The sequence below is a fragment of the Dromaius novaehollandiae genome, chromosome 19 (assembly GCF_036370855.1).
Source record: "Dromaius novaehollandiae isolate bDroNov1 chromosome 19, bDroNov1.hap1, whole genome shotgun sequence".
Classification (NCBI taxonomy): Eukaryota; Metazoa; Chordata; class Aves; order Casuariiformes; family Dromaiidae; genus Dromaius; species Dromaius novaehollandiae.
In genome coordinates this window covers 13117722-13130605 of record NC_088116.1, presented here as the reverse complement: position 1 = coordinate 13130605, position 12884 = coordinate 13117722, and the positions used below count along the sequence as shown (strand labels likewise).

Sequence of the window (12884 nt, the reverse complement as noted above, 5' to 3'; positions counted from 1 at the left end):
TCAGGGGCATTGAATAGCGTTTCACGGGGGTCGAGACACGGGGTGTGGCAGGCAGGTGACACGCTCGTCAGAGCTGGGGCTGCAAGAGAGCGAGACTTTCTGCCTCCCCTCTGCAGGCTCTGCGTCATTCTCCAGACTGGGCAAGCAGGGACATCCTCAGCGGGGCTGAAGCTGCAGGAGGTGAGTAGCTGGGTGGCCAGCACAGCTCACTTTCCTGCCAAGGAGCCAGTGATCCCACTGCTTGGCACATCTGCTCTGCCACGGGGGCTGAAATCTTCGGCTTGGTCTGCAGGAGCCAAGTGACATCCATTGGGCTTGGTGTGCCAGGAAGAGCTGAGCCAGGGCAGAGAGGAAGCCGGCACAGGACAAGTGAGTGGCATGATGACTGGGGGTGTTGTTAGCTGGATCTCTTGGAGGGAGTGTTTCTGTGAGTGGAGGGAGCAGCTAGAGCTAGTTTCCATGTGCAGGGCCCAATGGGTGTCTGAGTAGTCATGAGCTGAAATTTGAGCTTTTCTTGCTTGATTCCCCACTGATCTCCCACATGCAGGATAAGCAGTGTATGCTAAAAGGTGATCTCAGGCCACAGCCTTCCCTTTCCCTGGAGAAATTATGGCGTCTCTGTCTTCAACTTCAGGTTTATTTTCATGTGAGTGAGGAGACCATAACAGCTCTGTGACCTGCACTCTCCCTCTGGTGTGTTCAGGCCACTCTGGCTTGTGTCTTGGGGGGAAAGAGCAGACATGCACAACACTGCCACATTTTCATCATTTCCATAGGAAACACTATTAAGTTAATGTACTTTCCACCATGAGGGACTGAATAGCAGTGTAGTGACTTCCTTTGGGAGAACAGTGCCAGTTCTGGGGCTTGGGCCTCAGATTGCTGCTGCTTGTCCAGGTGCTGATGCTCTCTCTGCACTGGGAGTGTGGTGCTAGCTATACCAGCTTGGAAGCAGGCATTTGCTGCACAGCATGGACCATCGAGCCCAAGTGGCCCAGGAACTTGGTTACATCCCATGGCACTGGGAACAGGAAAGGAGCAAGGCCGGATAAACTTTATAGTTAAGTAGGCTGGCCATGTGAGGCGTCAGGGCTGGGTGAGAAATGCAGTGCTTTCAGCTTGTGGGGTGCTGGCCTGAAGCATGGAGCACTGCGAGGATCAGAGACCCCACTGTGTTTCAAGGAGGTGAGGTACAATCACAGCCCTGGACTCTGCAGCTCAGCCTCCCAACCCTCCTATCAATAAATCTGGCCTCACAGGTGTTTATCATGTGGTTGTTGTCCCTGTCTCTTAGATAAGGACTCTCTTTGTGACTTCTGTCTGCTTTTGCTTAGACACATCACTTGTGCTAATGCTTGTGCCAAGGATGAGACAATGAGCCCAACAAGACCTGTAGAAATTCAAACAGACCAGGGTCAATATTTTTTTCAGCAGAAAATCCCTCTTGGCTCTGTCTCAAGCCCTGCTGACACCTAGCATTCAGACAGGTACCCCTGAGGTGGGCTCCAGTCTGACACAGCTGCCAGGCAAAGGTCCCAGATGGCGATCAGCTTGGTGACAACGTCTGACATCTTAGGCAGATCTGGCCTGACCCAGGCGGACTTTGATATTGGCAGGGCCCAAACCGATCAGAGATTCTCAGACTAAAACAACCATCTCAGACTTTGCTTGGAGCATAATGATGAGTTCAGAAGTGTCTGAGCTGCTGACGGGGTGGAGTAGAAAGTATTTGAGGGGGTCTCTGTTTCACCTTCCCCAAGTGGTGTGCTCTGTCTTCACTCATATGTGCTTGCTCCTTGCAATAGGACTGATCTCCTACCCCTGTTTCCCAGGCCAGGTCCCTTCTGCTTTCGTGCGCCGTGCTGGGAGGCAGGATGGCTCGGAAGATGAGCATTGATGAGCTGGAGGACCAGCTCCTCTGTCCCATCTGCCTGGAGGTCTTCAAGGAGCCCCTGATGCTGCAGTGTGGGCATTCGTACTGCAAGTCCTGCGTGGTGACACTGTCCTCGGAGCTGGACGGGCAGTTCCTGTGCCCTGTGTGCCGCCAGAGCGTGGACTGCAGTGCCTCGCCGCCCAACGTCACATTGGCCCGTGTCATCGAGGCGCTGCAGAGCCGGGGCGAGGCAGAGTCCACCCCGGAGTCCTGCCCAGTCCACCACAATCCCCTCAGCCTCTTCTGTGAGGATGACCAAGAGGTGATCTGCGGACTGTGCGGCACCATCGGCAACCACCGCCAGCACAAGATCACCCCCATCTCTACCACATACTGCCGGATGAAGGTTGGCAGGCGGGGCTGGCGGGGACCCCCCAGGGTGGGGGTTAGGGCACCTGCAGCAATCTTAGCCCTGAGCAGGGCAGTACCTGCTTACCAAGTGTCACCTATCCTTCAAGGGACAGGCTGGAAATGATGCTGGTATGGGGGTCATGGGCCCATGGCAGAGCCAGATATGAGGCATGGTCCCTGGTCTCGGGGGCAGCCCTGTCTCAGGCCCTGTCTCAGCATGTCCTCAGCTTAGTGAGCTCACAGTTTTGGTGGCTAACCCACAGTGGGGAGAGCTGAGGGTCAGGGAGAGCGGGGGTGGGCCTTCCAAGACTTTTCAAATACCATCAAAAGGAGTCTGGAGATAAGGGCTAAGGCGAGGTGCCACAGGAGAGCGGGGAAAACAGGAGCCTCAGCCAGTTGGCATAAACAGCTAGCGTCCCCTGCCCAGCGTCACATGACAGCCCAGGGAATGGAAAAGCACGTGGCCACGGGTACCCTCAGCTCCTGACACTGGGGAGATAAGACTGGGAGGCAACAGAAAAACACCTGCCTGAGCCAGGCCCCTGGCACCAGCATTGACAGGGTGTCGTAGGCCCGGTGCTGGCTTGCAGGCTGCTCACCTCCTCGTCACCTGGTGTGGAGCCACCACAGGGCTGAAGATGCTGCCTGAACAAGTGGGGGAAGATAGAGAGGGGAAAGGATATGGAGGGCTGGGAACAGGAGCAGAGACACCTGACCGGTGGTCCTGGTAAGAGTACTTTGGTCAGCAGCATCCAGATCAGGGCTGTGGTCTGGGTGCTCTCCTGCCTCTGGCAGCTCCAGTTCCTTTACATCATGAAGTAAAGATGGGAGGATGTGCAGGGCTTCACTTGGCTCGGGGGTGCTCCCAGGCACTCGCAGTTCTGTGCTGATCAGGGCAGTGCTTTCCTCAGGAAGTTTAGGAGAACGTGGTTTATTAGGGCCACCCGTTCCTCAGGGGCAGGCAAACACAGGGGCACAGCCTGCAATCAAGTAGGCTGGCACAGAGGCCCCCACTAAAGAGATCTGCTGCCTTTGCAGGAGGAGCTGTCTGTGCTGCTAACTGACGTCCACCAGTGCAAGAGGAACCTGGATGAACAATTCAGCAGGCTCATCAACAACAAAATACGTATTGCAGTGAGTGCTATGCGCCAAGGGAGCCTGCTTCCCAGAGTCCTTTTTTTGCCACATAGCTGCTGGGACAACCCCAGCTGCTGGGTCTCCTTGCCTCTCCTCCTCCACTCCTCTCCTCCTCCTTTCCCTTCCCTGGGATAGCAGACATGGCTTGTCCTCCACCCTTTTCCCCGGGATTGCTGTTCTCCATGAAAGTGAGGGACTAAACATGGTCTGGTTTTTGGGAGGGGTGATGTAGCCCTCTCTGGTAGCACAGCCCTGTTTTCAGAAGTGGTGACGTAGCCTTCTCTGGTAGCACTCAGCCCCCTAGCAGGAGCACCGGTCAGAGCTGGTTTGACCTCATGTCCTTGGAGGTGGTGAGATAACAGATAAAAAACACCCTGCTCAGAACTGGTTTCCCTGCCCGGGCGATGCTGGGAATTCACATTGAGTTCATGCCTGGTTTAGCTGCATGTTGGCTTTCCATGCTGTAGGCTTCTCCTAGGGACCTCCTGGCATCCCTTCTCAGGCTAAAGCTTCCCAGCAGGGCTCATCAGAAGGGCTGAACCCAAATGAAGCTGTAGCTTCACTTTCTCCCCCTTGGTCCAGGACACAGGTTGTTCCCTGGGAGCAGAGGAATCCAAGAGCTCTGTTGAGCAGCAGGGCTCTGATGGAGCTGGTTGGGACATCAGGAAATCAAAACTTGGGATAGGAGAGGTGTGAGCCAGGGGTACTGTGGTGATGAGCCGCTGAGGACAGCAGGATGAAGGCATCATCTGGCTTTCTGTGAAGGGCTGCTCTTTATTTGAAAAAGGAGTGGAGGACAACTTACTGGAACACATAGCCTTTGCTGGTGGAATTTCTGAAACTAAAAAGCAGACGAAGGCGATGGATCAAATTGGTCCTGCACAACCACTTGCTGTCTCCCTGCAGAATGAGGCAGATGTCTTCAAGTGTGTGACCCGTAAGGAGTTCCAGGAGCTGCACAGGTACATCGACGAGGAGAAGGACACCTTCCTGGAGAGTGTCGAAGGGAAGGCAACCCAGCTTATCACCTCCATTGAGTCCCAGGTCAAGCAGACGTCAGATGCTCTGCAGAGGCTGAAGGAGATGGAGAGCTCGCTGGAGATGCTCAACAATGAGAGCCAGCTTGATTTCATCCGGGTGAGTGTGCTCATCAGGGGCCATCTGGCAAAGGTGGCGAGGGCCAGCCAGGCTCTGCAGTCTGCCACCCACTGCTCATAGCCCTGGGCACTTCCCTGGGCAGCAGGTATGACCATCCAGTGTAGATAGGCAACCAAAAGAAGAGAGAGGCAGGTGCCCTCTGTCCAACCATGGTCTTCCTCAGGTGGGGAGACCTTCCCTTCTGCACACACCTCCACAAAGGGTGCTCCCCTCAGTCCTCCCACGAGAGGAGACCACTGGCCTCTCCAGCCCATGGAATGAGTGTGTGAGCTGTGACCAGGCAGAGGACCTGCTGTTCTGGAAGTCTCCCAGCATCAACTCTCTCTTTCTCTTGTGTTTTCCAGAAATACAGCTCCTCCCAGTTCAGGTGAGTGATGGGACCCAGCAGCAAACAGCACCAATGGGGACAGCAATGCCTCTGCACTGGGTCTGGAGGGCTCAGGCCTGTGGTCACCCCAGCACTGCTGGGGCAGCCTGGCACAGATGTACTGCCCTGCTCACTTCTGCGGGCATCGCTATTGTGGTAGTGTCAGAGCCATGGCTGGAGCCGTACGTGCAGCCCCAGAGGAAGGCAAGAGCAGCTGGGAGACACCGGTGTCACCATCATACACAGCAGCCAGGTGAGAAAAGGTTGCACACCATCCCCATCATCTGTGTCATAGCTGCCCATGTCTTTCTAGGTCAGAGCTTCCCAGCCTGCAGCTGGGCGATGGCATCTTCAGCCCCGTTTCCTTCAAGCCATGTTTCCACCAAGATGACATCAAGATGACTGTGTGGAAGCGCCTGCACCGCCGGGTTCTGCCAGGTACTGACCTGCCCAACTGGCATCACCCCAGACATCCTGGCCTGCTGGTGCGTGCTGTTGGGACTGGCTGCTCAGCTGGCATCATGCTGCCCCCAGCCCCTGTCTTGCTCTCTGGATGTGGTTGTGACCCCTCACTTCCAAGAGAGCTCCTGGAGCAAGGACTGGCCCAGCATGTCATGTCGGTAACAGCCTGCTCTGGCAAAATGCTTGCAGCTGCTTAAAGTTCAGCAGGGCCAGCTTGTATGGCTGTCCCGGGCCCTCACAACTGAGTTGGGATCACCCAGGGCCAGTCCTTCTGCCTGCTAGTGTGTCTGGAGTCTGAGTGCTTTCTTTTTAGCTCCAGAGATGCTGAAACTGGACCCCGTGACTGCACATCCTCTCCTGGAACTCTTCAAGGGTGACACAGTGGTGCAGTGTGGTCTCTATCAGCGCCGGGACAGCAACCCCAAGCGTTTTGACTCCAGCAACTGCATCCTTACCAGCAAGGGCTTCTCCTGTGGTCAGCACTACTGGGAGGTGATCGTGGGCACCAGGAACCACTGGCGCATTGGCATCATCAAGGGTACAGTCAGCCGCAAAGGGAAGCTCAGCAAGTCTCCTGAGAATGGAGTGTGGCTCATTGGCCTAAAGGAAGGGAAAATCTACGAGGCCTTCAGCACCCCACGGGCCACCCTGCCACTGGCTGCCCGGCCTCAGCGCATCGGGATCTATCTGCACTACGAGAAGGGAGAGTTGACCTTCTACAATGCCGACAGCCCTGATGAGCTCAGCCCCATCTACACCTTCCAGGCAGAGTTCCAGGGCCAGCTCTACCCTATTGTGGACCTGTGCTGGCCAGAGCGAGGGCCCTACTCCCTGCCCATCATCCTGCCCAGACCTGCCATGAGCCAGCACCCCCACGTGCCGTACAAACACCCTGCCCCAGAGGAGCCCACCAAACTGTAGTCTGTCCAGCAGGATGAACCTCTGGCCATGGAAGACTAGGGCTTGCCTTATTTCCTGGAGTGCTACCTCAGCTATGGGATGGACATGGAAACAGGTTCTTTGGCCCTTTACGACAAGGAAGCTGTCACTAAGCAAAGCTGCCTGCTGTGCCACTTTTGGTGGGGAGGGGGTTCAGGCCTAGTGCCTGCCTTTGGTCCTGGCCCCATGGCTAATTCCTGCCACCTGTCTCTGCCCAAACACCAATGGGCTGCTCTGGACCTGCACTGGTAGTCGGTCCCCCTCATGCAGAGCATGATACAAAGGCAGCAATGCTCTGCCCTGATCACCATGTCCCACCTGAACAGACCAAGACAGGCACTAGGGAAACCTGTGGCACGTTCAAAGAGTCTTCTGTTGACTGCATTTCTGCTGGCTATTGATTAGTGACTGCTCTGGCCAAGGGAAATGGCCTGCAGCTATGCTACAGGGAAGATGGCAGGCAAAGAGGGCCTACAGCAGACAAAAGTCATTTTGTGGACAGGGTTGTTTGACGTGGAACCTGTTCTACTAGAGAACGAGATTCAGCAACCCTGGAAGGGTCCTTCCAGTCTCCTCTAACAACAAAATGGCGGTCCTGGTCTGTGAATGCCCATCCTCAACCTAACAAGCAGAACTGAAGTACATCTGGCCTGCAAAGATCTCCCTATGGAAATGAATGCCGGACTAAAGAAGGAAAGCTGTAAAGCATCCGGGGAGGGTCTTTGTTGGCCTGCCCTTCTTCTGAATAATCAGACTTTGCCTTAGGTGAGCTGGTTGCTGGCTAACACTGTCACTGCCTGAGGAAGCAGAACTGCAGTCAGACCTGAACAGGCCATTGCGGTGGTCTGCAGGGGTTCATAGGGCTGCTGGGAGAGGAAAATGGGTGTCTTAAAAGCAGCAGCCAGAGAGCTATTTGCTAGCCAGTGAGCAGCTGACGGGGCTGACACGTATTAGCTGAGGGACTGTGGGACCGTGACGGCAGCAAGCCAGCCTGGCTAGGCAGGTCATCTCTTCCGGCTTCTTAGGGATGTTAGCTGGTGCTGAAATCAGGGTGTCTCCCACCCAGCCTGATTTGGGGTGACACACTGCACCTGGCAGGGCTGTGGGCAGCAGCACTGGCCATGTGGAGGTGCTCACTGGGGGCGAGGAGGTGTGAAAAGAGCAGGACCAGGCACCCCGATGTCCCAGGTGAGTCACGACCCAACAGGCTCTGCCTGCTACCCCTACAAACAGCCTGAGAGCAGCACTCCCAACAGTCTTGCCTCCCTCCAACTAGGCCCACAGGGCATCTTTATTCTGGGGAACTGCAAGGAACGTGAGACAAAATATCTGACACAGAGCACGCATTTTATTACCAGTTACTACGGATTTAAATGTTGCTGCTTTAGTTCTGAAATTCAAGCAGTTCCAGTTCCTAAATCACAGTAACCCATTAAAGCTCTAATGCAACAGACATTACACAATGCTTTCTTCTCCGTTACCATGTCAGTCTGGCTGGATCCTCATATATTGGCAACTGGTCGTGCATCTTTTACGGTTAGATCTGCAGCATCTTAGAAACAGAACTGCTTCCTATTTTTACCAACCTTGAGAAGTTCCCATCATATCTACTCCTCCAAAAGACATGTGTTACAATCTGATTTCAAAACAAAACGACATCACCTTGAGCGGCAGGACCCTTCCTCTTCTCAGCATACAGGTGGCTCTGAAAAATATGCAAGTCAGAGGCAGTTTCTCAGAAAAATACAAAGTATTTTTCAAAGTAGCAAAGTAGCATTTTTGATTTGGTTCTTATGTCACTGTATCTCTGATGTAAAAGCGTGCACCACTTATCATGGTTTTCTGCTTGCCTTGATTGTCAGAGTTTATGACTATTAAAAAGTCAAGTGTGGCTATTTTTCTCTTTACTCTTCTACGTGTAACACACAAAAATGTGTGTTACTGTGCAACTGTGCTGAATGTATGAGCCCATGTCAAGCTGCAGTTGTGCCTAATTGCTGGGTTTGGCTGGGTCCCAGCAGCAGCAGAGGAACACGGCCAGGGCTCACCGGCAGAGGCGGGCAGCTCTGGCATGTTGGGGCCTGGGCTGGGCCAGGTGTCCGAGCTCAGAGATCCCTGGAAGATCTCAAAGTCCCCTCGAGTCCCCAGCTGAGCCGAGAGGGGCTTCACGAACCCCGCGCGGCCGGGGTCCTCCGCGCCCGGCCCCGGGCAAAGGGCGGGCGGGGCGGCCCGGCTCCCTCGCTCCCGGCCCCGGGAGCTCCAGGCCGCCACTGCCGGGCTGGAGCGGCGCCCGCTCCCCGGTGCCGCCGCCCCTCGCAGCGCCCCTGGCGGCCAGGCCGCGCCGCGCCGCCTCCCCCAGCCGACGGCCGCCTCCCTCCCTCCTCGCGCCGGGCCGGCGCTGCCGTAAATCGCGGCGGCGGCAGGTCGCGCTGCGCTGGGGCACGCGGCCGGCGGTACGGGAGCCGCGGGGGGCCATGGCGCTCTACAGCGCTGCGGCCGCCGTGCTGGCGGGGCTGGAGCGCGGCGAGGGCGGCCTCAAGAGCCTCGTGTACAACAGCCGCTTCCCGGTGCGGGGGGACCGGGGGAGGGAGGGAGGAACGACCCGCGGCGGGGGGGACCCGCGGGAGCCCCGGGGGCGGGGAGGGGAGTCCCAGGGGGCGACCGAGGCGGGGGAACCGGCGGGTCCCGGGGCGGAGGGGGTCCGGGGGGAGCGCCGAGGCGAGGGGACACGGGGGGGTGGGGAGTCCCGGGGGGGCTCGAGGCGGGGAGACCGGCGGGTCCTGGGGGGGCTGGGGTGGGGGCAGCTTGGAGGGGGGGACCGAGGCGGGGCGACCGGCGGCTCCCTGGGGCGGGGGGTCCCGGGAGGGGCCGAGGCGGGGGGGTCCCGGCGGCTCCTGGGGCGGGGGGTCCCGGCGGCTCCTGGGGTGGGGGGTCCCGGGGGGGACCGAGGCGGGGGGGGGCACCGGCGGCTCCCCGGAGCAGGGGGTCCCGGGAGGGGGTCGAGATGGGCGTCCTGACGGCTCTCCAGAGCGGGGGGTCCTGGGGGGGGGGCGAGGCAGCGGGCATTAGCAGCTCCCCGGAGCGGGGGGGTCCCGGGAGGGGGGTCGAGGCGTGGGGGGGCACCGGCGGCTCCCCGGGGCACGACGCCGCTGACGGCCCCCGCAGCACGTGAGGCAGCTGTACGCGCTGGTGTCCGAGACGCTGCGGTACTCGCCGGTGCTGGACGCCCTGCTGGCCGGCGCCGCGCTGCTGCAGGCCGAGAAGAAGCTGCCCCCGCACCTGGCCAAGGTGAGGGCGGCCCCGCGCCCCCGCTGAGGCGGCCAAGCCCCCTGGGGCCGGCCGCGGCCCGGCCCTGCTCGCCGCCCGGCCCTCACCGCGCGCTGCCCGCAGGTGCTGGTGTACGACCTGCTCTTCGGCAAGGGCCTCAAGTGCGGGGGCCGCTGGAAGGCGCTGGCCCGGCGCCACCGGGCCCGTCTGCAGGCCGAGCTGGCCCGGCTCAAGGTGCAGCGGAAGGTGAGCCGCAACGAGGATCTCCTGGCCCCGGCGGAGGGAGCAAGCCTGGGAGGTGAGCTTACTTTGGGGGCCACGGGAACCGCGGGCTTGTCCCAGCTTCATGAGCCGGGGAGGTGAGGGTCCGGGTTGTCTTGGCGCAGCAGAGGGTTGTCCCTCCGGACCACCCGGAGTGCTCCCACACAGCGTGCAGGCTGCAGCTGGGATCATTGACGCATGTCTGACCTGCCTGTGGTCTCCCCAGCCCCCCAGCTACCGCGCTACGTCCGAGTGAACACCCTGAAGACTTGTGTGGATGACGTGATTGACTTCTTCAAGCGCCAGGGCTACTCCTACCTGGGCAAGGCAGCCAGGTAAAGGTATCTCTGCGCTGTCCCAGGGCCCCTTCATGGGGATGTCAGTGAGAGAGAAGGGCTTGGGAAGAGATCCTGTAAGTTGAAGGGTTGTTGATCTTGGTGATTTGGGATCTCTACCATGACACTCTTCATTCTTGCTTTCTGCCTTTCCATGTGTTGCTTGGTGCCCAAGTGGAGTGGGGGCATGGGAAGCAGGGGGATTCTCCGCCTGGGCTCTGAAGAGTTCTAGCGTTGGGAATGCAGAGGCAGGACTGTGTGTTGATCCTCTATGTGGCTTGTGGGCAGCGTGGAGGAACTGAGCTCCCTCTCGGGGAAGAAATTCCTGTTGGATCTTCATCTCCCAGAGCTGCTGGTCTTCCCTCCGCAGACAGACTTCCACAACAACCAGCTTTATACTTCCGGGCACATAATACTGCAGGACAAGGTGGGTGAGCTGGGGAGCAAGAGGCTGCAGTTGCAGGGGTGAGCAAATAGCCGAAATGAGTGCAGGGTGGGCCTTCTCCTGCGTGCTAGGGACTGGGCCTGGTTTGCTACAGGATTTGAAGGCTGAATTTTGAATGCAGAAATTTTCAGTGCGGCCTGCAGGTGTGGAGTTCCCTGTAGCTCTGGTTCCCTAGCCTGTAGCTACTGGATGAACATGTTGGGTGGTGCAGGAGGTACTGGTGGCTTTGCACGGTTGATGGCTGTTAACCCTCTTGCAGGCCAGCTGCCTCCCTGCCTTCCTCCTGAGTCCAGCTGCTGGCTCCCACGTGATTGATGCTTGTGCCGCCCCTGGGAACAAGACCAGCCATGTGGCTGCCATCCTGAAGAACAAGGGGTGAGCGCAGGCTGCGTGTACCGGGAAGGGAAGGAGTCCAGGTTGCCCCAAGCCTCCCAAGCCTGCAGGAGACAGGCTAGCACTAGCTCAGGCTTGACACCCACTTCTCTCTGGGTTTGTGGAGGACTTTGGTAGTCATGGGGGTGGAATAACTGTTAGAAAGGCTTGAGAGGACAGGAAATTGCTTAGATTTGCTTCCCAGCTGCTAACACAGATCTCTGCTCGAGACCAGCCCTGCTAGCCCACATATGTGGGAGCTCTGCCTCCCTGCAGACGAAGGGTGTTTGGGGCTGCTGGTGGTGGCTGGGGCAGCCTGGTGTGGTGAGCAGGGTTGCTGGGGCTGGGCAGGGTATTCATTCCTCTCTCGGGGCCTGGGCTCTATGTTCAGGCAGATCTTTGCCTTTGACCTGGACACCAAGCGCCTGGCCACCATGAACACCATGCTGATGCGTGCTGGGGTCACCAGCTTTGAGCTGGCCCAGCGGGACTTCCTGACAGTTGATCCCAGGGACTCCAAGTACAGCAAAGTGACCCATATCCTCCTAGACCCGTCATGCAGTGGCTCAGGTAACGTGCGGGGAGGGCTTAGACCCTCTCATCTGCTTCAAGGCAGCAGGCTTGAGCCGGGTTCTTGGCGCCTGGCCCTGTGGGTGAGTGCCGCTCTCCCTGCAGGGATGGTGAACCGGGTGCCGACAGAGGAGGCTGCCCCCAGTGCAGAGCGGCTGCAGGCGCTAGCTGGATTCCAGCGCAAGATCCTGAGCCATGCTCTGAGCTTCCCGGCTGTCCGGCGCCTGGCCTACTCCACCTGCTCGGTGCACCAGGAGGAGAATGAGGACGTGGTACATGCTGTGCTCCAGGAGCAGGGCTCAGCCTTCAGGTTTGCCTGCTTCAGGGAAGAGATGGGGAGGGATGGGCTGCAGCAGGGTGATGCCACTGGGTTGCTGCTGTGGCATATCAGAAGGCAATGGGAGCGTGCTCGTTCTTGTGCCGTGCTATGGGGAGTATGGCTGATAGCAGAATTGGTGCAGAGCTCTGCTCAGCGCTGTCCCGGTCTGTCCTGCACGCCAGGCTGGTGAACGTGTTGCCTGCTTGGCCCTGCCGAGGAGTTGCTACCTTCCCTGGAGCTGAATGCTGCCTCCGAGCCTCCCCTGCAGAGACGCTCACCAATGGCTTCTTTGTGGCTGTGCTGGAGCGGTGTGGGGAAGAGGCTGCTGTCCCCAGGTAAGAGCCCGGGAGACTCTAGCAGGGGGATGGTAACTGGGCTCAGAGCTGCCTGGGTGTCTATGGTGCCTGCAGCTTGGTGCTTTGGGGGGTTTGAGGGGCACCTAGAAGGGTGCAAGGCGGAAGGAAGGTGGAGGAGGGGAGTCAAACTGCACTTGAGCACAGAAAGAGACTGCGGGAGCCACGGTACTGGGCTGAGCAGGGCCTCGGGTGCTTAGCTCAGGCTGTTTGCTCTCGTCCACAGCTCCCTGCCCACAGCAGCTGAGGGGAGCCTACAGCAAGGAAGGGGAGCACAGCCAGGGACTGCTCACAAGAAGAAAAGGAAAAAGCAGCGAGTGAAAGAATGAACTGGCTTTTCTAGGACTGCACATGGCCAAGCTCTGTTTGCTTCCGGTATAGACCTCTCCTGCTGCAGTCACTGCTGTGCTACCTCCCTCGTACTGCAGCAATGAAAGGCCGGAGGTCTGTCTCTATCCCTGGACAGTGGGGCCTCTCTGAGCTGGACCTGTAAAGTAAAACTTTGTACCAGTTGCAGCTGTGGTGGACTTTTGTAAATCTGCATCCCTTGCTGGGACTGCCTATCCCCTGGGTATCCTGTTGCACACACCAGGCAAGGAAGGAGGAAACTGCTCA

At 58.3% G+C, this 12884-nt stretch overlaps 2 protein-coding genes across 3 annotated transcripts; both read left to right on the top strand.

The window, feature by feature from the left end:
• The first annotated feature begins 42 nt into the window (after nucleotides 1-42).
• Nucleotides 43-8182, top strand: TRIM50 (tripartite motif containing 50). Of its 2 annotated transcripts, XM_064523496.1 has the most exons (8): nucleotides 43-180; nucleotides 293-369; nucleotides 1833-2279; nucleotides 3323-3418; nucleotides 4328-4558; nucleotides 4924-4946; nucleotides 5260-5384; nucleotides 5722-8182. In XM_064523496.1, the coding sequence occupies exons 3-8, from the start codon at nucleotides 1875-1877 to the stop codon at nucleotides 6327-6329; spliced, it is 1488 nt and encodes a 495-aa protein (XP_064379566.1). In that variant the 5' UTR covers nucleotides 43-180; nucleotides 293-369; nucleotides 1833-1874; the 3' UTR covers nucleotides 6330-8182. The 2 variants fall into 2 exon arrangements, with proteins under 2 accessions (XP_064379566.1, XP_064379567.1); XM_064523497.1 differs by lacking the exon at nucleotides 293-369 and having other exon boundaries at nucleotides 62-180.
• A 550-nt stretch (nucleotides 8183-8732) lies between these two features.
• On the top strand, nucleotides 8733-12785 carry NSUN5 (NOP2/Sun RNA methyltransferase 5). Its single transcript, XM_064523498.1, has 10 exons — nucleotides 8733-8914; nucleotides 9513-9635; nucleotides 9738-9912; nucleotides 10102-10210; nucleotides 10499-10637; nucleotides 10915-11030; nucleotides 11419-11597; nucleotides 11703-11907; nucleotides 12099-12251; nucleotides 12496-12785. The coding sequence occupies exons 1-10, from the start codon at nucleotides 8822-8824 to the stop codon at nucleotides 12596-12598; spliced, it is 1395 nt and encodes a 464-aa protein (XP_064379568.1). The 5' UTR covers nucleotides 8733-8821; the 3' UTR covers nucleotides 12599-12785.
• The last annotated feature ends 99 nt before the right edge of the window (nucleotides 12786-12884 follow it).